The 23,671-nt window shown below is 55.3% G+C and overlaps 1 protein-coding gene across 2 annotated transcripts; it reads right to left on the bottom strand.

Moving 5' to 3' along the window:
* Positions 1 to 6,543: 6,543 nt before the first annotated feature.
* EMX1 (empty spiracles homeobox 1) lies at positions 6,544 to 22,552 on the bottom strand. 2 transcript variants are annotated; one of them, XM_068564725.1, is made up of 3 exons: positions 21,526 to 22,552; positions 15,441 to 15,625; positions 6,544 to 6,766 (listed from the first exon to the last, which is right to left on the bottom strand). In XM_068564725.1, exons 1-3 carry the CDS (start codon positions 22,550 to 22,552, stop codon positions 6,599 to 6,601), a joined length of 1,380 nt encoding a protein of 459 aa, XP_068420826.1. In that variant the 3' UTR covers positions 6,544 to 6,598. The 2 variants fall into 2 exon arrangements, with proteins under 2 accessions (XP_068420826.1, XP_068420827.1); XM_068564726.1 differs by having other exon boundaries at positions 15,441 to 15,621; positions 21,522 to 21,940.
* Positions 22,553 to 23,671: the final 1,119 nt, after the last annotated feature.

Here is a 23,671-nt window from a genome sequence, read left to right as displayed (position 1 = left end):
TCAGCCATTCCCTGAAAGGCCTGACCCGCACATGCTTCCCTGCAGTACCAGGTGTCTCTCTCAGGCAGTGGCCCAGAAGTGTTTGTTCTCCGTGTCCCATTCCGAGGTAGGTGCTGGCAGACTGTCCAGGTCAGAGCCTGGCTCCTTTCCGACAAGGACACCGCCTCAGCCAGAGCAAGAATCGGGAGACCCACCTCAGCCCAGTCCCCTGGGCCTTTCAGAAGGGTAGAGAGGAGGAAGGAGAGAACAAAATGGGGAAAGAGGAGGTGTACAAATGGGCAGACAGACAGAGACACCAGATGTCCCCCTTGAAGACCCCACGCAAATCCAGCGGGTAAATGAGGGAAGGGGGCTGCCATCAGTCCCCAGCCACCTGAGCTGGTTCTCCTCCTCTTCACATGTGAGCATGGCAGAGGGAGGGACAGTACAGCAGGGCCCTCGCTCTCCAGAAGTGAGCTGCAGGAAGACACTGGAGACATAAGTGAGCCAGGGGCTGCAGCGCCAAGGAGGCTGGGAGCCACTGGAGGCTTCAAGTGGAGAAGTAGATTCATCTGTCAACAGAGTGGAGTGTAGCGTGAAAAGGCAAGACTGCTGGGGAGACCAGGGAAGAGACCACTGTGGCAGTCAAGGTGAGGGAAGATGGCGCCTGGACCAGGTGGTGGGATGGGGATGGAGAGAAGTGAAGAGATTCAGAACTGCTTAGCTCTTGCCGATTGATTGTGGAAAGGATGGCAGAGAAAAGTCGAAGATGGCCCCAGGTTCTTGGCTTGGGCAGCTGAGGACATAGATGGTGGTGCCACTTCTCAGAGCTTAGGAACAGAGAAGGAAGAACAAATCTGCAGAGAAGATGGTACATTCTGTTCTGCAAGTTATTAGAGGTTCCTATGAGATAACCAAGTCAAGATGTCAGGAGACAATTGAGTGTGCTTGTCTGGAGTTCAGGAGGCAGGGTGGGACCGGATGTGTAGATTGGCATGTTATCCATTTATTGAGAGTACCTGGAGCTAAAGGAACAGAGGTAACCACCTCTGTGACTCAGGGGGAGTACGTGGGGGGTGGGGAGAAGAGGAAGACTGGTTTGGAACCTCAAGGAGTCCCCATCTGTGAGGCCTGCTAAGACTCTCAGCTACAAGAAAGGTGTTGTGGGCTGAATTATGTCCCCCCAGTATGTTGAAGTCCCAACCCCCAGTATCTCGCAATGTGACTCTATTTGGAGGTACGATCTTTAAAGAGGTAATTAAGTTAAAATGAGATCAATTAGGATGGGCCCTAAGCCTACCAGTATGACTGGTGTCCTTATAAGAAGGGGAAGTTTGGACATAGAGGGAGAACACCATGTGAACATGAAGACAGCCACCTGCAAGCCAAGGAGAGAAACCTCAGAAGAAAACAACCCTGCTGGCACTTTGATCTCGGACTTCTAGCCTCTAGAACTGTGAGAAAATAAATTTCTGTTGTTTAAGCCACCCTGTCTGCGGTGCTTGTCATGGCAGCCCTAGCAGATTAATACAAGAGGTAAGAGGAAGATAAGTAGAGTATGGTATCCCAGAGGACAAGAGATGAGAATGCTTCAAGTAGGAGAGGTTGTCCACATATTTAATAGGTGCTGAGGGTTGAAGGAAGATGAAGACCAGGCTGTGTCTCTTGGAAGGACCTGAAGAGAATGGTCTCAGTGGAGTGTGGTCGGGGCAAAAGCCAGATCTCCATGGGCTGAGAAGTTAGCAGGACTCCCACTGACTGCCAACGCAGAGAATTCTTTAAAGAGATTTGGTTGTGAGTTGGGCAGAGAGACATGACGATGGCTGCAGCATCACATGGGGCTAAGGGAGGGCTTTAGAAGGGAGACTCTCAGGCAGCTCAAAACTCTAAAGGGTGAGAGTGAAAGAGACTGCAAAGGCAGGAAAGAGGAAGAACCACCCAGAAGTGAGGTCCCCAGGCGGGCAGGGAGGATCTTGGTTGATAACAGGAGGCAAGTGGAGAGAATGAGTTGGATGCAGGCAGTGTGGGTCTGAGGGTGGGAAGCGGGGGTGGGGGGGAAGGCAAGCTTCCCTGGCCCCTCCAGATCCACTCTGCAACCTTCTCCCCCCACTCTCCGTCCCAGGAGGCTGACTCATATCACTCGCTGTCTGGCTCCCGCCATCGGGAGTCAACGGCAGGAAACTGGAGGATTGGAGGAGAGTGAGACAGGGGGCTTTATTCCCCCTAGAATCCCCTGCAGGCTGTGGGCCTCTTGCTCCTAAAGTCTACAGCTCCTGTCTGGGGCCCTCTCTGTCTAGCTGTCCTCTCAGGTTCTGTCTGGCACCTGCTCCTGCCCTTGGCCCCTTCAGGCCTAAGGGCCACATGGATTCCCAACGGTTGCTAGTCTTGGAGTCCTGCAACATCTCTTGTTGGTTTCCCAAAATTTGTTGGTTGCCCTTTATTCAACTCTCCTCAAAGCGCTTCCATTTGACGAGACCATCTCTTTCTACTGGGGCCCTGACTGATATGAAGGTGTTCCCTTCTAGTGCTTCTAGGTGGAAGTAAGTTCCTCTGCTGAGGGTAAGGGGGAAAATGAGGTGTGGGGGAGAACCTTGGGGAGAGGTTTGAGACATTCCTGTGGGGAATGGGAGTGGACTTATTAATAGGGGTGAGGCCTCAGCTGAGGGGTGCCATGCAGCCCGCTTGCCTGATGTCCTCGCTGACTCAGCTGCAAGGGCAGATGGGGAAAGGGGTTCAAGCAAGTCTGTGATTTCAGGCAGGTGCAACTAAGGAACGGCGGGACAAGGGGATGTCATAGAGAAAATAGAGGGGCCCATGAGGTCAAAGCATGGTTGTAGAGGAAAACTGTGTGAGTGAGAGGAAAGAACGTGTGGTCGGAGAGGAAAGGACATCTGAACGTGCGATTGGAAAGAAGGCGCAATCCTGGGCTCTGATACACCCTGAGAGTGGGTGGTGATGAGAAAGGAAGGGGGTGAGAGGCTGGGGTGCTGGGTGGGTTGTCCGTGTAGACCCTCAGGTCTTGGGGAGACAGGAGGACCAGGAGCTGGTAGGCACAGTCTTTGACAAATGAGGGGGCTGACCGGGACCTGCAACCACACACCCACACACGCCCACACGGTCACACTCACATACGCACGCCCACAGCCCTCCCAGACGCGCCCAGACACCCTCACACGCACTCACCCTCACACACGCCCCAGACAGCAGATGGGGCGCTTGGGTAATTGGTTAAACCTGTTCCCGATGTCTGGCTCCGCACTGGCAGTGCCTGTCTGACGGGAAAGCTGGCTGGGCCCGCAGCACTCAGCCTGCTGGCCCCCCCTGCCCCTCCCCCTGGGTGTCTGCCCCAGAGCAGGGGCTCCAGAGAGGCCTATGGGCCCGGCCCGGCTCCCTCCTGGGCAGAACCCAGTTCACGAGGCGAGGGTTCAACAAAGCTGCACGGGAAGCTCTCCCAGCACCAGTGAGGAAGAGCTGATGTAAACCAAGTGTCGAGATGCTGAGAGCAAGGGCCATGGCTGCAGAGTGCCCACAGGAACCAAGCCCAGAAAGTCCCATGGTCAAGGGGACATGAAAAGATCATTCCCTGAAAGGAAGGCACGCAGCTTAGGCCACCAGAGCTGAGGATAGCTCCCTGTGTTCCCTCCACTTCAGCCACATGCAACGTGGGGTTCTCAAGGTGCTCGTCAACAATAGCTCGGCCGGTGGGGCTCTGCTGGGCCCAGGCCAGCCCCAGCGAGGGGCTATGACCGAGCCGGCTTGCTCAGGGCAGGCCTACTGAGCGCTGCTGCCCACCCGTCCTCGTCCTCACCTCTGCAGGGCCCTGATCCCCGGGGGGAGGAACGGTCGGGGGAAGGAAGGGAGCATCATTCCTCGGCTGCTTCTCCCCTTCCCAGCTGCATCTGTGTCTCTTCGAGAGAGACTTTGGTTTGTTCCCTGGAGAGGGCCCAAAAACTCCCAAATTAGCAAACCTGGCAAGCCCACAGCTCAGAAAATAGTTCATCCTGATTCCATGTTTTTCAGGCTCACAGAAGCCTTTATTAATGAAGTCACAACACCAATATTTACCGTCTGCGGGGAGAGGCACAACATGAGGGCATGGATGGGAGTGCGGCAGGGACTCCCGCCCCACCCCTTGCGGGCCTGGCCTAGGAAGATTGGCAGGTTTCTTTGGGTCTTTTCCAGCCCTTTATCTGGATGACAGGGGTGCTCTGCTGTGATCTTCCTGCACTCCCTCCCCCACCAAGGAGAGAGAGGAACAATTTACCCATTCCTCCGCCCTGGGATGGTGCCAAAAAGATACCTCCTCTTCTTACCTTCACCCCACCGGTGCACACCTGCTCCCCAGAGGTTATCCAACCTGCCCGGCAGCGAGAGTCCACGGTGAGGTTCAACTTGGACTTTCCTGGTTGATGTCTGGGGAGGGCGTTGGGATGGGACACAGCCCGTTGGTTTCTAGCACTGACTGGACCCAGGAGAGACACTGACAGTCCCAGCAGCAGGACCTTCTGTGCTTGGATCCCTGCATGTGCCCCAGGCAACAAGGCTTGGCCTTTGACATCTTTCCAATGACTTCAACATTGATCAACCCCCCCGCCCCCAGGACATTCTAGATGCCAAGAATAGGATAAGTAAAGGCACAGCACAGGCCAAACACGTGGCTCACTGGGGGACAGGGATGACGTGGGTGAGACTGAAGCAGAGGGCACCAGCAGCAAAGGAGGAGAGGCCAAGGGTGGGAAAGAAGGGAGCGGAGTGGGGGCCTGAGGAAGGGGGTGGCGTGGTCCTATTTGAGCTTGAGGAAGAGAACCCTAGCCGCAGCACGCAGGTCCTCCTTTGAAGTGGGCCTCATCCTTGACATCTGCACAAACCTCATTATGCCTCCCACCCCTGCCCTCCCCTCGCAAACCCCCGGGATCCATGTACACTGTTTCCCAAGGTAGAAGAAACCTTGGCTGTTTGCGAAGGTGGGCAGTCCTGGAAGAGAGCAAGTGGGGCCGTGAGTCAGCTGTGAACACGCTGGGTTTGAGGTGCTGGGGGGCGCGGAGGGCAGCAGGCAGCCGGCTCATAGGTCTGCAGCTCAGCAGAGGTTGGCTGGAGGCGTTGGCTGGGAGGCAAAGGGAAGTCCTGGAGGTGGATGCAAAGGCCCAGGCGGAGGGCACAGTGCGGGAGGCGGGAGGAGCACGGACTGACCCTGAGGTGGACAGAGGCGATGGGACAGGGATGACTGGGGAGGACTCAGAGAGGCAGGAAGAGGCGTCAGAGGTACCGGAGTGAAGGCAGGGAGGGGCGGGGGAGCCCAGGAGGGAATGGCCAGAAGGTGCGGAGCAGTGAAGCCAGACAGGAGGTGTGGAGTCTGGCCACAAGGGTGGCAGTAACTGTGGTTGGTGGCGGTCATGAGCATCAGCCCAGTGGGGAGGCAGAGGAGGGACAGCAAGGGGTTGGGTAGCACATGGGAGCTGAAGAGGTAGAGGCAGGTCTGGACATCGTAAGGGAAAGGGTGTTAGGAATACGGGTTTTGTTTCTTAGGATGGATGAAGGAAAACATGATGTGTGACAAGCAGGAAAGACAAGTGGACAAACTGGAGGCGGATGAACTAAAGAGATTAGCGGGCCCTGCCTTGAGCTCGTTGCCAGGCTGGGAGGCCCTGAGCCCTCGGGAACCAGTTGCGAGCTCGGCCTCCAGCCGGGGTCCGAAGCTTTCATCTGTAGCTTTCATCTGCCGGGAGGGTGAGGGGGGGCTCTCCAGGGACAGGTGAGCATCCTGGTGGGGCCAGGACCTGCGGCCGGGACCGTCAGCCTCTGTGAATGGTGCGCCCTCCACCCAGCCCCCAACACTCCCCGTTTCCTCTGTTTTTCCCTCAACTGGAGAAGCCACCAGAGCTCTACGCGTGGGCAAGTACGGACGCTCTCTCCTCCCCGACCCACCTGGGCCTGATTCCCACCTGCTCATTAAGTTTGGAGAGACTTGAGCATAGCCTCCCTCAAGACACAGGGTGGTCCTTCCCTACATCGAGCCTCAGGTTCTCTTGCTGTGGAGCTGAAGCTAGAGACCAGGGTCAACCACCAAGAAAGGAGAAGAGCGAATGGACTGAGTCTCCAAGGCCCCACCCCAGGCTCCCAGGCCCTGAGCAAGCTTTGCTCTGCCTGTCCCGCCAATGGCCCTCAGAGCCAGAATCCACCACGCCAGGCTCGCAGGCTCTGGGGCTGGAGCTGGATGCCTGTGTCATTAAGAGAGAGACTTTTATTATTCCCATAGGGAAGGGAGACACAAGGGGATCACTAGGAACTACAGCGGGTGCCTGGAAAATAAATTAAAACAGAAACGCATCAAAACAAAAAGGAGATAAGAGAAATGGAGAGTGGCTGGGAGGCTGCGGTGGCCTGCAACCCGCTCAGGCAGGCAGGCTCTCTGAGGAGAAGGTCGAGCAGTCCCGGGCCTCAGCCAGCCCATTTCTTGTCCCTCTGTCGGTGGTGGCCCCAGGCTCCAAGCCCTCTGGGGCCGTGACCTGAGGCCTCCACGCAGCCTGGCCAAGGAGTGGCCAGAGTCGTGCTGGGCCCGCCGAGGGGCCTGGCCAGCAGCGAGCAGCGCTCCGCCCTCGTGGGTCTGTGACCGCCCACCCTAGTCATTGGAGGTGACGTCGATGTCCTCCCCGTTGGCCTGCTTCGTGGCGATGCGCCACCGGTTGATGTGGTGGGAGCCCTTCTTCTTCTGCTCCGACTCGGGCCCCTCTTCCTCCAGCTTCTGCCGCTTGTACTTTGTCCTCCGGTTCTGGAACCACACCTTCACCTGGGCCAGGGAGGGAGGGGCACAGGTGAGAAACACCCAGGAGGCCCCCAGAGCGGCCACCAGGGCCTCAGCACTCAGGCTGAGCTGGGAGCCGGAAGGGGAAACCGAGGCCAGGGTTGCCTCCTTTGGCCGGTGCCACCTCATGCGTCTGGAGGTCTGCCCTTCCAGATGCAAATGAAGGGGGCCAGGGAGAGGGCACAGGGGGCCACAGAGCGGCCGTTTTCCTGTCCCCTCAACAGAGGGAAGGGAGGGGGTCATGGAACTGCCAAGCATCCTGGTTCCTGCAACCACAGGAACAGAGAGACCTGGGTCTCTACCAGTTTTTAGAGAAGAGATGAATAATTACTCCTTCTCAGGGTTGATGTGAACAGGAAATGAGGGAATATACAAGAAGCCATCACACGGGCTCTGATGGCCTGGAGTGAGCCCCACCCCCCGGGGCAACGCTGTGCTCTTTGTGGCACAAAGAGGCAGAGTGGACACGGCTGCATAACCAGGAGGTGGTGTCCACACCAAGAGCAGCTCCCAGGACAGCCAGAGCGCTCCTACGGTCACGGACCCTGCTGCTCGAGGCTCGAACTTCTCATGCTGTCTAGGTTAGTCTGTTCCACCAGAGGACCCCATCTTAGCAACCTCAGGTGGAATTCCAGAGGGTCTCTGGGGAAGGTGGTGCCGAAGGGCAGGGTTATGAGGCATGGATGGTTTCCTGAATTGACAGCACATTTAAAAAGCAGGTAGGTTTAGCCAACGGCAGTTGGAGTGATCCACAGTGCCCATGCAGGTGGTGAGCGGTAAGTCATGTGTGTGGAATGATGATGAGCACCTCGGTTTGGCAGCAGCAGTGAGTGCTGAGGGGAGATCCTTGATTCCCGGGCAGGCCTAAAGGCAATCCTCAGAAACACTACCCACTTCTGCCCCTGCTCCCTGAGAATGGGTGAAAAGCACAGGCCGTAGGCATAAAGCCAGGCAGTGACAGCCAAAGCAGGCCTGGCATCCAGGCCCAGGGAGTAGCTTCGTGCCCAGGATGCCCCACTCTCACATCTCCCAGACACTCCCCTCTGTCCCCTCCATGGAGCCGACCCAACCCAGGGGTCCTCCAACAGCCCACCCCTCCCCAGGGTTTCCATGGTACCATCTGCCTTGCCCTTTAATTTTCGAGCACGAGGATAGGTGTGAGGGCAGCCAGTGGTCAATGACACACAGAGCAGCCAGCCAGGGACAGGAAGAGATGAGGTACCTGGCCTTGGTGGACGGTGAGGGAAGGCCTTCTTCCCTCATTTCCAGAGCTGGCTTCAAACCCATTGCCTGCATGTCCCAGCTCAGATAGATGGGGAGGATGGCAGATGCTCCAGGCGCAGGGCTTCTGGATTCCATGCCCACCTTTCCTTGGGCACAGGGCTAGCTGGGCCCTGGGTGGTTCTCGGCACAACCATTTGGCAGCCAGCCTGGCCCCTGCCCCCCGCCCTGGAGCCCACTGTGACTGTGCCAGCCCGTAGGCGGGTGAGCTCGCCCAGCCTCCTGTGCAAGGCTTGTGTGTGACTCAGGCCTGGGGCGGTGTTCCTGAGAGCCCGAGGGGCTGGCTGAGGGCTAAGCGTGGCCAGCCTGGTGATGCGTGATCTGGGGCAGCACCAGGGACACAGGGCCCCTTTCTGCACCTTCTCCTTCCCACACACACTCCCCAGTCTCCTTTCAGAAGGAGACTCGCCTCTAGTGGGATGGACCTAGGCTGCTACTCTTGCCCAGCCTCACTGGTCCAAAGAAGGAAAGCTTCTTGGGCACAGGGCACAGGGTATGTTTTCACACCAGGGCTGGCTTCCTGGTACATACAAATGAAAAGCAATTCTGAATACTTTCTCCATGAAAACTACTAGGGTCAAGGAGGCAGCTCTCTAGAAACAGGGACGAAAACTCTCTCCCCAGGCAGCCTGGCTATCTTCCGGAGAACAGCCTTGGGCTGAGTGTCCAGATGCTGTTTACAAAGACTGTAATAACAAGGGGATGCTTATGACTTAGTAATATCAGTGAAAACGACAGGATGCACAGTTTGGGCACAGTGTGATCACACCATGGAAAAACAAAGCCTATGCATGGGGAAAAAAGACTAGAAGGAAATGTACCCAAAGTATGGGTGACTTGTCTTTCTTCTTTCCACTTTTCTGACTTTTCTTTAATGCATTACTGATAACAATTATCAGTAATTTTTTTATTTGGAAAAAGTAAAGGAACTGGGCTCTGAATGTAGTAAGAGGTAAGAGTGACACCCCAGCCAGGCAATGCTGGGGTCACTCCAGAACCCCTTCCCTAAAGGACAGAGGACCTAGAAAGGAACCAGGTCACATAGCGTGGGTACCAGCGCAGTGGGAGCGGCCTTAGGAGGCCTGCTTATTCTTCACTGCCTCCCCTCAACACCGGCACGCTACTCACCTTTCAAGTCCAGGGCACACCTGGGATGCTGGCTGGAGGAACCCCTCACCCATCTCTGAGCCCTCTGGGTTTGGGGAGAGAGAGGTTCCTTGTGGCCGCCCAAGTCCCCACCTCACTCAATGTCTCTCGGTTTTTCTGATAAGCGAGATCCTTCCAAGAGTCTCCACTTTTGTCTGAGTTACACCACCTGGAATACTCTTGCTTAGTCTTCGAAACCCTGCTCCCTTGTTCCTAGACTGGATGTGCCCCATCACCTGTCTGTAACTCCTTAGTGCTTTTATCTGCCTCAGTAACAATGACCCCAGCAACGTGTTAATTCATTTGCTCAAACCTCTGTCTCCTCATCAGATGGTATGGGAACCGGGAGAACGAAAGTGGTGTGTTAGCTGGCTTTGGAGGCCCAGTGGGCGTGTTCCAGGTATGTTCAGCCAGCGGGGCAGAGGTGAAGTGACCTAGCCCTATGCTCTAGGAAAGAGGCGCTTGGACCAACCTGGAAAACAGGAGAAAATCAATGGTAGAGGGATTGAGGTCTAATTGGAAAGGGGGTTTTGAAAGTGCTAACTGCTGCAGAGATGGGATCCTTTTTTGGCTTAGTTCAGTGGACACTTCTACAAGAGGGTCAGTTCTTAATTCTTCATGCTGTGGATTGGATTAACCACTTCTGAGGGGGGAGGTGGAGAGGAAGATCCATTGTTGAGGGGACAAGGGTCAGCTTGAGTCAGGTAGGATAAAGAAGGTAAAACTGCTGCGGATGAATGAATGAATGAATGAAGGCATTAAGGCATTAGCAGATTGATCACTGTACGCATTAATGAATGAAGATGTGCATGAGTGAGTGGACAAATGAACTTACAAACAAGCAAACTACAACTCCAGCCAGTGTTTCAGACTTTACCTTTGAATGAACCAGGTTTGGATCCCTTCTTTTCCACCACTCCCCATCTTAGCCCATCCCAAATGGGAAAGCCCATGGCTCCTGGCCCCTGCATACTTTCAGGTGAATACCTGTCCTCTCATCAAGGAGTTCAAAAACCTCTATCAAGGGGCATTTGAGTCTTGTAACTCTGATACAAGAAGTTCCTCCTTATGTCCTACTGTTGTCTCCTCTGTTTTAATTTAAGTCTGTGTCCTCCTAGTCTGTCATCCTCAGACACAGAGAAAGTCCTCATACTAGAAAGAAGCTTAGCGACATCAGTCAAGCCACTCCTCAGCCGGCTCACCTCCCTGCCCTCTCCACTGGGATCCACTTCCTAACATTTGATCACGTGAACTGCTCCCGCTCTCAGTGTCAAGCCCAATGCCTTGCTAAGCTCAACCCTCACCCCACCAAACTGAGGTTACCTCTGACTCCCCATCAACTAGAGTCCTAACTCTTCCTGAGCTTTCTTGGTTCCTCCTCTCTCAGTCCGCCCTGGATGCTTGCCCTCACTCTCAGGGAGACATCACAAGATTTGTCTGCTCGCTCAGGACCACACCCTCAGAGAACCATTCCAGTCTCCCTTATCTCCTGCCTCCCACTGGCCTCCTGGAACTTCAGAGGTGCAGAAGTTCTTGGAGAAGAGCCAAGACTTAGAGAAGGGATGAGTCCATCTCAGAACACACAGTGAGCTAGCAACCTTTCCCTAAAATTCAAGTCCCTAGGGTATCTCCCTCTCAGCCATCTCCCAAAAGGCAGATATTCCAGGCAGGAACTCTTCTTACCATGCCCCTGGGGGGAAAAACCCATAGGCAGGTGACCACACACTCCTGCCTCGTAAGACCCCACCACCCATGCTCTCGGGACCCAAGAAGGTAGCCAGACTTGACAGCTCCTGCTCCGTCTTAATCTCAAAGCCTCCCCTTTCTTCCCACCAACCTACACATCCCTCCAAGCCTTGCGTGTCTGCGGCCTCCCAGGAGACTTCCACCGATGCAGCTCTCCCCTGACTCCCTCAGTCCACAGCTGTGGCTTCAGTGGGACTCCAGTCACCCACCCCTCACATGCCCTGGCACTGCATGAGGAATCTCCAAGGCCAAGACACCACATTTCTGCATGCTTTTCCCTCACAGTTTAGCTCAGCTAAACTGAGCCAGGGAAGGTCAAGAAACACCTCCTGAACTGTTCAGAGCTGGAGGAGCAGCTGGAAACACTAACCAACCAATCAGCTGAAGCAACCAAATGCTTTCTCTCACTCCCCCCAGAACTAATGTGCCCCTCCCCACACATGCACAGAAGCTCACAGAGGCACTCCATGCCGTGTACATATGATAGCACCTGACCTTTGGGCATTGATCACACTAAGCCCACATGTGCTCCACATTATGGGCATACATATGTTACATACACCCATTACACACACACACACACACACACACACACACACACACACACACTCTCTCTCTCTCGGCTCTGATCTGACCCAGGCCCGAGAATGCCCCACCAGCCACCAGGACTGAAGCTTAGATGGGCTTCACTCCAGTGAGACTCCTGGGCTGCACAACAGTGAGAAGCAAATAATTAGAGCCGGAAGGAAGACCTAGCCCTTGCCCAGGGCCCCTCCCTCCACCTCCTGGATTAACCCACGGCCATCCCAGCACAAATACCCCACACACAAGCAAACTATAGCCCTACCCCAACAAAGCATCTCAGGTTGCCCACCCCCAATATCCTATGCTAGAGCTTTGGGCATACAGACACCCCTGAAATCTGAACTAAGACCCCCACACCAATCTGCTTAACCCTCCCAAAAGTTTTATCCATGAACTGGTAAATAAAATTCGACCATCTAGATCAACAATCAGCTATGAAAGTGTAAGGGAATGATAGAAGGAGAGGGACAGAAAGGGAGCAGTGACAGCAGAGAGTGAGGGAAATGACTGATAAAGTTAACATATGGATAAAGTATACAATCAAGAGAAACTTGCCCGTTCATTCAATACATATTTACGGTGCATCTACTTTTTGCTGGTCACTGAGCTGGGCCCTGGAGCACAGCAAGAAATAGGAAGGCTTGGCCTCTGCCTCCCAGAGCTGAGATGCTCAGGCCTATTTATTTATTTATGCTCAGGCTATTGTTTATCAGGATCACCCAGAGAGCTGTTTTAAAAATGTTCCTGGGTCCCATCCTGGAACTCCTAAGAGAATCTCCTGAGCAGGGTCCAGGAATCTGCATTTCAAGATTTCTTTGAGAGATGGATGCAACCAGTGTACAGACTGACATTTTGACATGGAAGATTATTAAACAATAGCAAAGTCCTATAAATATTATGATATGCGGGAGATATGCTGTGAGTTCTGAGAACCTGGAGGAGGGGTTATACAGAAATACAGAGAAGTAGAATATAGATGAGCCAGAAGCTCAGGGCTGAAAAGAACCCTGGAGTTCATTTCATTCAATCTTTCAGATCAGCAACTGAGGCCCAGAAAAAAAAGACAAAGTGAGAGCTGATGAGATGGTAACCATTACAGACATATGCATACACTGTCAGCTGCTAAAGATCTATAGAGATGGAAGTTTGAGATGGATGGTAGATACACAGAAGGTAAAACAGAGTAGATGATAAAGAGATAATCAACAGTTGGGTAAATAGGAATTATTGTTAAGAAGAAAATAGAATTAATAAAAAATAGGAAATATAAATTAACCAGCTTTGCAGAGGCAGTTTAATGAAAGCAGACAGAAGTACACGGCTAGATATAAAATAGCTCTCTGTGAGAGATGAATACAGATATTGACAGTAGAAGTAGATGGCAGGGGGCTGATGGGAGTGACTGATGCTTGACAAATAGCTGATAGCTAGAAATGACAGGTCAGCCTGCCTGGCAAATACAGAGAGATAAATAGATAATTAGTTAGTTATATAGCCTAGGTCTTAATGATAGTTAAGAGAGGGACAGAAAGACAGCTCTGCCGATGAAAAAGACTGAACTAAGAGTCAGGAATTCCAGGTTTGGATCTTATTATAACACTAATTTGACACATTACTTTCAACAAAAGGAAGGGAAGCACTGGGGATGAGAATTAATCTTATTTGAGTTCATATTAGGTGCCTTTAATCCTTAAACAACCTATTTTATGGATGATGAAAACAGAACTCAGAGAGGTTGAGTAACTGGCCCAAGGTCACACAGTCAGTTAGCAAGGAGGCAGATACTGAAATCCCATCTGCCTGCATGGGGTGCTCTGCCTAGTTCATCTCTCCATCTCAAAGGCCTCACCTGGAAAGACAGGACTCTACAAGGAGGTTTCTCAGGCTTAAATCTCCCACAGTTTTATTATTTTGTTTGTTTGTTTCATATGCTTAACCAGCTCATTTACAGATGGAACAAGATTAGCCATGCGTTTTGATCGTTAGTGAAGCTGGATACATTTTATTTTCTATCTGGTTTTGTTTTAAATATATGTTTAAGCACCTTATAATAAAAATGAAAGAAAATCATTGGGTTTACTAACCGGCATTGTTAGGAGTAAATATTGACAGGCAGATAGGTTCAGTTAAAAGAAAGTCAATTAAAAATACTCTGGCTGAGCTAAAAAATTGAAAGTTTAAAAACAATGACATTATTTCAACAAGTGTTAATCTGTGGGTGGTGGGCTTATAAACGGTTTTGTTTTCTTACACTTCTGCAATTAAAATTTAATAACTAATACTTTAAAAATGAAGTTAACTATAAATACCATTCTTAAATTGACACCTTGTTTTAAACAACAATTTTAAAACACTGTTTGCCAAGACGGCAAAGGGGGTATTATTTTATTAACTTCTTTTTTAAAAAACATATCTTTCTTTAAAACGTTTTTAAAATTAAGTCCGTTGTTTTGTAAGCTTTATCTCTGCAGTTAGAACAGCCCAGCTAGCAAATCTGAAAAAGCCCGGGTCCTGCCGCGGAGATGGGAGCAATGCATTGATGAAATAGGGCATCAGATAGATTGGACAATAGATACCAAAATGCGACGTGAGCGGCAAAGAGTGAGGTCGGGGCTGCAGGATGCTGGGTACGAAGTTTGGGTTTGGACTCCCCCACGACGCCTTCCATCTATCCTCACTGCTACCCGGGAGACCCCAGGCTGCACACACACCCCACCCCCACCTCCAGCCGGACGCCTTCTCACTGTCCAGGACTAGGGTGGAGGATGGTGGTGTAAGAGGGGCGAGGCGAGCAGAAAGGGGAGCGGAAGATGAAATGCCGGCGGGCGAGAGCTGCTGGGCCGCGCCATCCGACCTCTCTCTTTGCAAATCTGGGCTCTGTCAGGGACAGAAGGGAGTTAAGGTCTCCCGAAGCCCATTCAGATACTGAAATCCGCCTCCAGGGCAGCAGCCAGCCACCCCCGCACGTTGGACTCCGGGCGGACTAAGAGCTTAGCGGTGCTTCCAGACAGCATTTATTTATGGCAAAGTCTTTACTTACAATAAACCCAAATCTGCCTCCCTATAATTCCCTTCTAGTTCTTTAAATTTTTTTTCTAATTATCAATTACAAAAATACTACGTGGTGATTGTAATTTCACCCAGTTCAAACCCCTTCAACTCCATTACAGTTTATTCCCTCCCCAACTCAACAGCCCTTCAAGTGATTGGAAACAGGTCCTGAGTACCAGAATCTGCTCTCCCACCGTTCCCAGGCCCCGCCAACGCCCGCGCACACACGCCACAGTTTGAGCCCTGCCAGCCGGGCTGGGCAGAGATCAGTGCCCCCCTTGGACCCCCAGCAGGGCTGCGCGCTCCCGCCTAATCCCTCTGCTTCTGATGTTTATAGCCTGAGGACACGTGGGCTTTCTCTCCACAGCACACCCGCTGGGGGACAGCGAGGCCTCCGCCCGCTTTGCCCCTGCACAGCAGCGAAGCCAGTGCGAGACAGGCCTGGGCACCCCACACACCCCTGAGCGCCCCCGGAACAGTGGCGGGAGAAGGGCTGCAGTAACCGCAGGGCTGAGACGGCGCCAGAGGGCCCGGGTGGGCGCGGAGTGACCGCGGCTTGGGCGCTCCGCGCTCGGCCGGCTCCTGAGAGCGCCAGCCGCCTCCTGGCAACTGGCACCTCCTATGGGCTATGGGAGTGGGGTCGGGATAAGGTTTGATCCCAACCTCCCGGTGGGTCCTTAGTGCTTAATAAAAGTCCTGTGGCCTCTTCGAGGCTGCGTACAGTCGGAGGGAAGACAGGCGTGACGGGGGCGCCGCAGGGGTAGCGGGAGAAGCTGGGGAAGGCTGGGGGTGAGGCCGGCCGCTCCGGCCCCCCCTCCACCTGGCCCCCGGGCGCAGCGCGGAGCATTACCTGCGTCTCGGAGAGGCTGAGGCTGCCGGCCAGCTGCTTCCGCTCGGCGCCCACCACGTAGTGGTTCTTCTCGAAGGCACGCTCCAGTCGCAGAAGCTGCGAGGGCGAGAAGGCCGTGCGGATCCGCTTGGGCTTGCGCGCGAAGGGGCCGTGCAGAAGCAGCCCGTCCTGGGGCACGTCGCTCGCTGCGGCCGCGCCGCCGACGGCAACACACGCAGATACAGACAGAGAGAAGGGCGCCGTGAGCCGCAGCCCGGCCAACGGGCCGCCCGCGGAAGCCGGCCAAGCTACCCCTTGCACCGCGCTCTCGCACACGCCCCGGAGCGCTCCGATGCCCTCTCCAACCCTTGACACACGCACTTCTCCTCTTTCCCTTTTGCCGCCCCTTCCGTAAGTCCGCTCCCCTTCCCAACACCTCCCGGCTGAGGGGGCCTCGCGGAATCGCAGCGCTGCGGATCACTGTTAGGCCAGGAGGTGGGCCCAGGCCTGGTGAGGCCCAAATCCACAGTGCCTGGAGCAACCTAAGAGGCCAAGGAGTGGGAAGCTCTTTTTGTCGGCTTGCCCCGTCATGTCTCCCTCAAAGTGGACCAAGAGCAGAGACGGGGCTGGGTGTCAGGAAAGTGATAAGGGGAAGAGCCAGGTTGTGAGGCATCCCCCTACCAAATACAGATTCAAGAGGGTATTCAAGAGGGTATCCCAGGAACTCTCCCTTCACACCTGCTTAAACCGGCCTTGCAACTAAATGCTCAGGCTACTAGCCCATAGAAAATTCCTTCCAACAAGCCAAGGCTCTGCCTTGCAAGTGGTAAAAATAGGCTATGGGCTAAGTCAGCATCCAGGCAGCACCTGGAGGTCTAAAGTTAGGTTTCTTCTTCCCGGCTTTCCCACCTCTCTCCCCTCAGGCCTTCAGGTAAAATCCTCTTCCCACAGGAGACTTACTGCTCTCTGGTGGAAAAAGGCCTTGCTTCATCCCTGAATAATCCCCTGCCGAAGAAACACGTGTATAAATATCTAGATGTCATTTTTCTCTCTAATATATATAGATATAGATATACTGGTTTCTGCATGGGCGTGTGTAAATACATGCTCCAGCCTCCCTACTGTCTTCTTCTCCCATCTACCATACAGGATTTTCAAAGAGTGCAACTGTCCCTTGGCAAATGTTGGCCATCATGGGGACTCAGCTCGTACATGCGGGAGGAGGGGCTGACATTGGGCTGGATGGGGCTGAGGTGGTGGGGTCAGGAACGACAAAAGTGAAACTAGCTTCCACCCACAGCCCCAGTCTCAGTGAACCCCCCACTAGGTCTTCACACCACCTCTGGCTTGGTTGCACATGCCAACAAGACTGGAAACAGGCCCTGACATCATCCACGGAGCCTCATGCAGTGGCACATAACAGTACCCTGACCCACCAACAATGCAGAGCACTAGATGAAATGTTTTGACAGTTAGTTGTTGAGATTGACTGATCCGATTAATTTCTTCAGAAACGGCCACTGGTTTGACTCAATTTGATTTGTTGTTTCATTTTTTAAGACAATTGTTTGGATAATTCGGTTGAGATCTCCCATCTCTGGAAATATCTCTGTAAGTGAAGCAAGGGCACATAATTGAGATGCTATGGCTAAAACTCTCCAGGTAACTGTTCATATCCCTCTGCTGGTGGAAACTGCCTGACATGACTTTCTCCACGTCCATGGGCTTTGGACACCTACACAGGCAAACTTTATTGCTGGGGTTTTCTGTGGAACAGCATTGCCTAGGAATGAGGGGCTAGTGCTTGGGGGGAGACAGAGTTGCCTGAGAGGCAGAAGCCACTAACTTCCAGTCACCTTATCCATTTCAAGTGGCTGGATCTGTGCTTCTATAAAAGTGAGTGGGATCACATCATAGGAAGATGGAGGGAGGACACCCTGCCCATTGGGCCCTTCAAGGTGGGGGCAGATCCAGGGCTCTCAGGCCTGACAGAAGGAAGAGAAGTTTAGCTTGCGGTGGTGGAGGGGACAGATGATCAGGGGAGGTGGTCTGGCAGAGGGGGGTAAGAGGGAGAGAAAGGAGAAGAATGATCCAGGTGGGAATAAGAAGGATTAAAGCCTCAAGTGAGGGCCAGTGTGATAGGCCGGAGATAGGTGAGAGAGGTGGGTGGGAAGCAAACACTTCTTGCTGATGTTAAAATAAATTGCCTCAAAAAAACAACAGCATTCTGAGCTCAAGTCAAGTACCAACAGTGGTTTCCTCTGGACAAATGAGCTGAAGAGGGAGAGAAAGCCCACCCCTGTGATCACAGGGTTTGGCCTCAGCAGCCTGACTGGCCCAGATTGGTCAGAAGTGAAGTAGCAGCGTGGAGAGACCGGGGAGTTGTGATTGAATGGGATGCAGAAGTGTGAAAAGTAGTGTGGGGCTGAGAAAGCAGGACTGCAGCCTGCCTCAGTGTGTGTGATTTGATGGCTATTTTGTAATTTTGTGGTGTGTATTGGTCACTTGTGTGGTAGAGTTCTCTATGTTTGTCTTTATAAACCCAAAGGGGAGGACGGAAGCAACAAGCTCCTCCTGACATACACGTCTCTTTGCTTCAAGTCAGGCTATTTTAGGGGAAAGGTAGGTTGCTTGAGGTCTCCCTCAACTGGAGAGAGAATAGCCCCAGTTCATTGTAATGCCCTGAAGGGACAGATAGCATGTATCCTGTAGTCTGTGTTCCATGTGCAGAAACACAGGGGTCCTTCTGACCCAACCAAGAAGCAGAGGCCAGAAATAAGTATTCAAGATGTTGATTAGTGATGACAGATTTGATTTCAAAAGAATCAGGGCTCTTTCCTGTAAGGAACAGTATGTTTAGTACAAAACTGAGAAACTCACCAATAGCTGCTATGTTTGTGTAAGAACTAGGGTGGTGCCTATGAGCCTGGGCCACTCTCGCTCTGACCTATGGAGAGGGGGCCTCACACGTCCCTACCAAGGCTTCAGTTTCCCTTAATTGGATCACAAGGGCAGAACAAGCTTGGGACTGGGTTGCGGTGTGGCCTGTTTAGATGCAGTAATTCTGGGCTCTGAGAGCGGGCTGTCAGTTTCAGACAAGGACAGGTGGAAAAGTGGAAAGGGGCTGGCTTAGCCTTCCCTGGAGCTAGTAACTGTACCCCACCCGCCCCGTTTTCCTCCAGCCTTCTCTGCGGGCCCCTTTAAGGCACTGGCTGGGACCTAGCAACGGAGGTTCCCAGGAGTGAGGCGGCAGGAGGTGGGAGCTAGGGGTTCGAAGGCCCGGGGCTCGAGCTGCAGTCCGTCCTGGAGAGGCCGAGGCAGACTGGGGGCTCTGGGCCGGATGGCGGGGCGGAGGGGCCTGGGGCTACGAGACGGAGAGGCCCGCCCGGCAACGGAGATAACCTCTTTCCCCCTCCTCCTGCCGGAACAAAGGCGCCCTTTGAAGCACCGGCCCATTACCACCACCAGTCCCAGAGGGCCTGGTCTCCCACGGCCCCCTCCCGACGCTGCTCCTCGGCCTGGAAAGTTCCTGCTGTCCGGGGGAAATAGCACCGAAGTGCGGCTAACTCGTCGTCTCCGCCAGCTCCTCCCCTTCAGGCCTCGAAAGCCGCCCCCGTCTTCGGCGTCCCGCCGCCTGGCCCCGACCATCCCGCGCTGGCTTTTCCTCTCCCACCGCCTCGCTCAGCGAAGAAGCCGCTTCCCTGCGCGCCGGGACCGCGCTGCTGGAGAGCGCTGCGCACAGAGCGCAGACGTGTTCCTTTTCGTTCGTGTAGGGTTTCGCTTCTTGCATTAAAACGGGGCTGAAATGAGCATCGCAGAGACCCGGTTCTCTAGAAAACGCGGCGCCGGAGGGCCTGAAATGGCTCGGCTCGTAGCCCCGAGGGCCCGCGGGATCGCAGGACTCGAGGGCGCCCGGGCCGCAGGGGTCTGCCCCGACGATGACCGGCCCTGAAACCAAAACTTCTTAGGATTCGAAAAGTCCTTCAGTGCCCAACGGATTCCGTGTTCAATAATGCGACCACATTTGGCTCCATCTCCGCGTCCAGACACAGTTCTTGGGAGAAAAATGCAACCGTTTTTGCAACTCGACAACGTGCCCGCCGGGACTGACGGCTCAGGGAGCGGCGGCAAATTCCGAGAGGGTTTTGCGGAGGATTTATTCGGCCTCGCCTGACTGGGGATGCTCAGAGCTGGAGCTGGATCTCTCGCAAGGCGCCCCCGACGCTTGGCGCCCCCGGCCCTCGCACCCTAAGCCCGCGCGGGCGAGGCCAGAGGCGGGAAAGGTAGCGCGGAGGGCGTGGAGCGCCGGGTCCAAAGCCGAGGCCGTCGCCGGGAGGCCATCTCCGAGTGAGCAGAGACCACAGGGCTCAGGACCAGCTGTGCCCTCTTCTCCGAACCCCTGTTTCTCTACTAGCCTCTTAACCGCTGGTCCCTCCGTCGCCCCGGGCCCGAAGGTTCACAAACAGCCGCGACTCTCAAATTGGCCCGCGGTCGCGAGGTTTAGAGACCCAGGCCGGGGACCCAGTCCATAGAGGACCGAGGTGGTTTGCTCAATTTTAAATAATATTTCATTTTACCAGTAAACATATATTTTAATTGACAGGTTTCTTTCCCATAGCGGCTGACACCATAGGCTTCCCCCTCCCCCCCCAATGATTTGGGCAAATCTTTGAAATCCCCAGGGCAGACAAAACTGCCCACAAAGATTCTTGCTCAAATAATTACATTATCTTATTTTGTGGGATCTGTTGGGTCAGTATCCTTTGGCCAGATGGGACTGAGAAAATTGTCTGACAAATCGGGGCCCGGGAAAGCGGCTTTCCGTGAAACAGTTAAGCAGCTATAGCGAAAGCTTCAAGAGATCATTTTTTTCTGTTATCTAGATAATTGTACCCAATATCCAGTTTATTTTGACTGTGTACACCCAGTTTACCCTCGGATTAGCTCCAGGAGCCAAAGCTCTATCCACATCCTTTTCATTTGTTTTGCTAAAATCAGGGTTACCTAGCTCTGAGTCATGGAACCTCATAAGACTGAGGTCCGGTCTACACTAACAAAATAAAACCGGAAACTAAACCAATTACTGCACAAATTAAGGACACTCCAAAAAAAAAAAAAAAAAAAGAAGAAGAAGAAGAAAGAAAAGAAAAACTCCAACAAATTCAAAGAAGAAAACGAACTCCAACTAATGGAACTCTTTCTTTTGGAAAAGTCACATCATTGAAACCTGTGTGTGTGTGTGTGTGTGTGTGTGTGTGTGTGTGTGTGTGTGAGAGAGAGAGACAGAGAGAGAGAGAGAGAGAGACCGAGACCAGTGGGGGATCTTTAGCAAACCCACTGCCCAGTGCAGACTAGGGGGCTCGGACTGCCTAGGACCTTAAAAGCCCTCTGCCCCCGCCCCCTGCCTTGGAGGAGTGCTGTTGGTCCCCCAGCAGCCGGTGGGTTCCCGGAGTCGGCGAGTGGCGGAGGAAGCCAGTTTGCTATTGCAAACCTTCCCACCCTAGGTCCGAGAAGCACGTGTGACTTGGAGAAGTCGGGTCGAGGTTGCTGACAAACATCCCAAGACAGCAGAGCACTCAACACTGAACATTAACTCTCCAGTTTGCCCTCCCCTCTGCCCCTTCTTCCCACAGACCCGGGCCACGCAGGTGGACTTTCCCCTGCCTCCAAGCGCCGGCGAAGGCGGATCCCTGGGAGTTGGTGGTGGAAGTGCGAGCGAAGTATGGTCCCAGGTCCATCTGGGTCGGAGGCAGGGCGGCGGGCGCTGCGCTCTCTGGGATGGGACTGGCTCAGCCAGGAGAGATTAAGGCAGGCCGCAGAGAGGACCAGGAGAGGCTCCAAGGATGAGCCCAGGCTTGGCGTCCTGACCGGCATCGTTCCTGGGAAAGCCTAGAGGTCCCAACCTGGTTCTCTGGGAGGGAGCCCAACGCGGCAGAAGCGCGGATGGATCTGGCGTGGCTCGTCCCTGCTTAAGAATCGGCCTTTGCGGACCCGCAGCCTCATCAGCAACAACTTCTGAACGGCCCCGCACGCCCCCGAGCCTCCCCGCGCCACCTCAGCACGGGCGCCGGCCGGCCGCCGAGGCGGGCACAACGTGGGCACTCACCCTGAAAGCGGTGGCCGAAGAAGCGGTTTCGCAGCACCCAGGGATAGAAGTGCAGAGGGTCCCGGTGTTGGGCGCCGAAGAAGGAGTGCGGGGGCTGCAGCGGGGAGGCGCCCAGCTGGTGCGCCGGGTGCACGGTCAGCGCAGGGTGGTTCATGGCCTCGGGGAACACGAGCTCGGGCCCGCCGTAGAGCGAGCGGCCGGCGCCCGCAGCGGCGGGGAAGCCGCTCACGAAGGCCGCTTCGGCCGCGCCGGGGTGAGGGTAATTGAGCGCCGTGGGCCGGAGCGGCTCCTCCGAGGCGGCCGCCGCCAGGGGATGGGAGCCTGCACCCCCGCCGCCAGTGCCCCCGCCGGTGCCACCGTCCTTGGCCACCAAAGACTCGATGGTAAAGCCGCGCTTGGCTGTGGGCTGGAACATGGTCGCGGCCGCCAGAGCCGAGCGAGGCAGCCGGGCGCTGGGGAGCGCTCCGCGTCCTGGCGCCGCCGCCGTGCGGGGTGTGCACCCAGCCAGGCACATGCACACACACCAGCACCCCTCACCTCCCCCGCCCGCCCGCCCGCGCTCAGCCCCTGCCCACGAGCCAGGCGCGGAGCGGCGAGGGGTGTGCGAGCCAGTGAACGGAGAGTCGGGCCACGGCGCGCAGCTAGGCTCGCCGGCCTCTGCGGCCGAGCGGGCAGCTCCCGGCGCCGGCACTGGCGCGGGCTCCGTGCGATGCTGCGAGCTGCCTCTATGGCCTGGGGGCTGAGCCCGGCCCCCTCCCTCCCGAGTCCAGCCAGGACCGACCCCCGCCCCCGGCCCTCCCAGCACTGTCCAGCCCGGGATCGGCCACCGCGATGCGAGGCGAGAGTTAGCGGGCACCTGCCCCGAGCCCGCCCATTGGCCGCGGCTCACCTGCCCCAAGGTGGGGGGCGGGGCGGGGCGGGGCGAGGGACAGCGGGTGGGGACGGAGCCAGCAGTCGGAGGCAAAAACCGGACTGGAGCTTGTGCGGGGCGATCTAGGCCTCCTCCCCATCTCGCGTCTTCTCGCATCTCCGCCCTTTAGCAGAGTCTGGCTGCCGCCGCAACCGTCTCAACCCACGCGGGAGCCGAAGGTGGCGTATAAGGGGCCTGGGGCTTGGGAGAAACTCCAACCCCAGTCCCCGGTGTGTAAATCAGTCGAACCCTCTCCAGTTCGTCCCGGGATGTCGTTTCAGTTCGCAGATAACTTGGATCCGAGTGGAATGTGGGTGTTTGGAGTCCAACAAATAGGTTCTCCCGAGAACCAGCTCCCTGCTCCCCTGGCCTCCAGGACCCTCGGGATCACCCACCATCCGTCTCCTGGGCCGCAGTCTGAAGCCGCGGCCTTGGTCGTGAGATTTCGCGTTTTCTGGGTGTTATGGGTGACAGCTCCGGAAAGGGGTCGCGCAATTTTTTTCGCAAGGGCCCGGGCCGGGGACAGCGCTGGAGGAGCTAGCGGAGCGGTCCCCCTGCAGTCATCAAGCTGCAGTTCTCAGAGCTTGGAAGGAGCTCCTTGACCAGCCACAGACACCGCGGCCGGCTCGCAACGGGACGCAGGGCGATCTGCTTTCCGCCTCTTCTCTGGTCATGGGGCTCAGGTGCAGGCGGGCCAGGCCAGGCCGGGGCCTTGAAGACACTGCCTTAAATTGGAGGTGGCCGAGCAGTCTAAAGCCATCCCCAAGAAGACATACCGGCCGTCCCGGGAACATAGCGGCCGCCTGGCCTCCCCCGACCCCCACCTTCCACCCGCGCCCGCGGAGCAGCGGACTACTCCAGCCAGTTTCCATTTCGTGCACTAATTCCCCGGGGATAAGAGGGCAGTTGGGAAGGAGAACCAATACTCAGAAAACTTTTTCATCCGGGCCTTCCAGGCCTCAGGAAAACACCGCATCCAGGCCTAGGAGGGCGTTAGGCGGTGATAGGGAGGCCGGGACGGGGACCCTGACAGCGCACTACGAGAAGGGGACTGCAGGCCGATCCGCTTCCTCGCTGCTGCCCGGGTCAGTCAGAGCGGCCTGGCCGCGGCCTGGGTGCGCGGATCCGGGCCGGGCCTCCCGGCGCCCCGAGGCCAGGAGGTCCTCGTTCCGCGAGACTCTACAAGAACTCCAGGCCGGGTCTTGGGAATGGCCCGCCTGAGCGCCCGGAGCCCCG

Source organism: Eschrichtius robustus, chromosome 15, assembly GCF_028021215.1.
Source record: "Eschrichtius robustus isolate mEscRob2 chromosome 15, mEscRob2.pri, whole genome shotgun sequence".
Lineage (NCBI taxonomy): Eukaryota > Metazoa > Chordata > Mammalia > Artiodactyla > Eschrichtiidae > Eschrichtius > Eschrichtius robustus.
Note: the sequence above shows the minus strand (reverse complement) of the source record. Positions and strands in the feature narration are given on the sequence as shown.

Bases quoted from the DNA above. Each gene is read 5' to 3' on its own strand.
- EMX1 (XM_068564725.1), bottom strand. From the start codon at position 22,552: ATGCGAGAAGACGCGAGATGGGGAGGAGGCCTAGATCGCCCCGCACAA. The intron at 15,626-21,525 runs GTGAGTGCCCAC...GCGCGGCCGCAG, and splicing joins CTTCGGCCACCGCTTTCAGG to CGAGCGACGTGCCCCAGGAC. The intron at 6,767-15,440 runs GTAATGCTCCGC...TCCCTGGCCCAG, and splicing joins TCAGCCTCTCCGAGACGCAG to GTGAAGGTGTGGTTCCAGAA.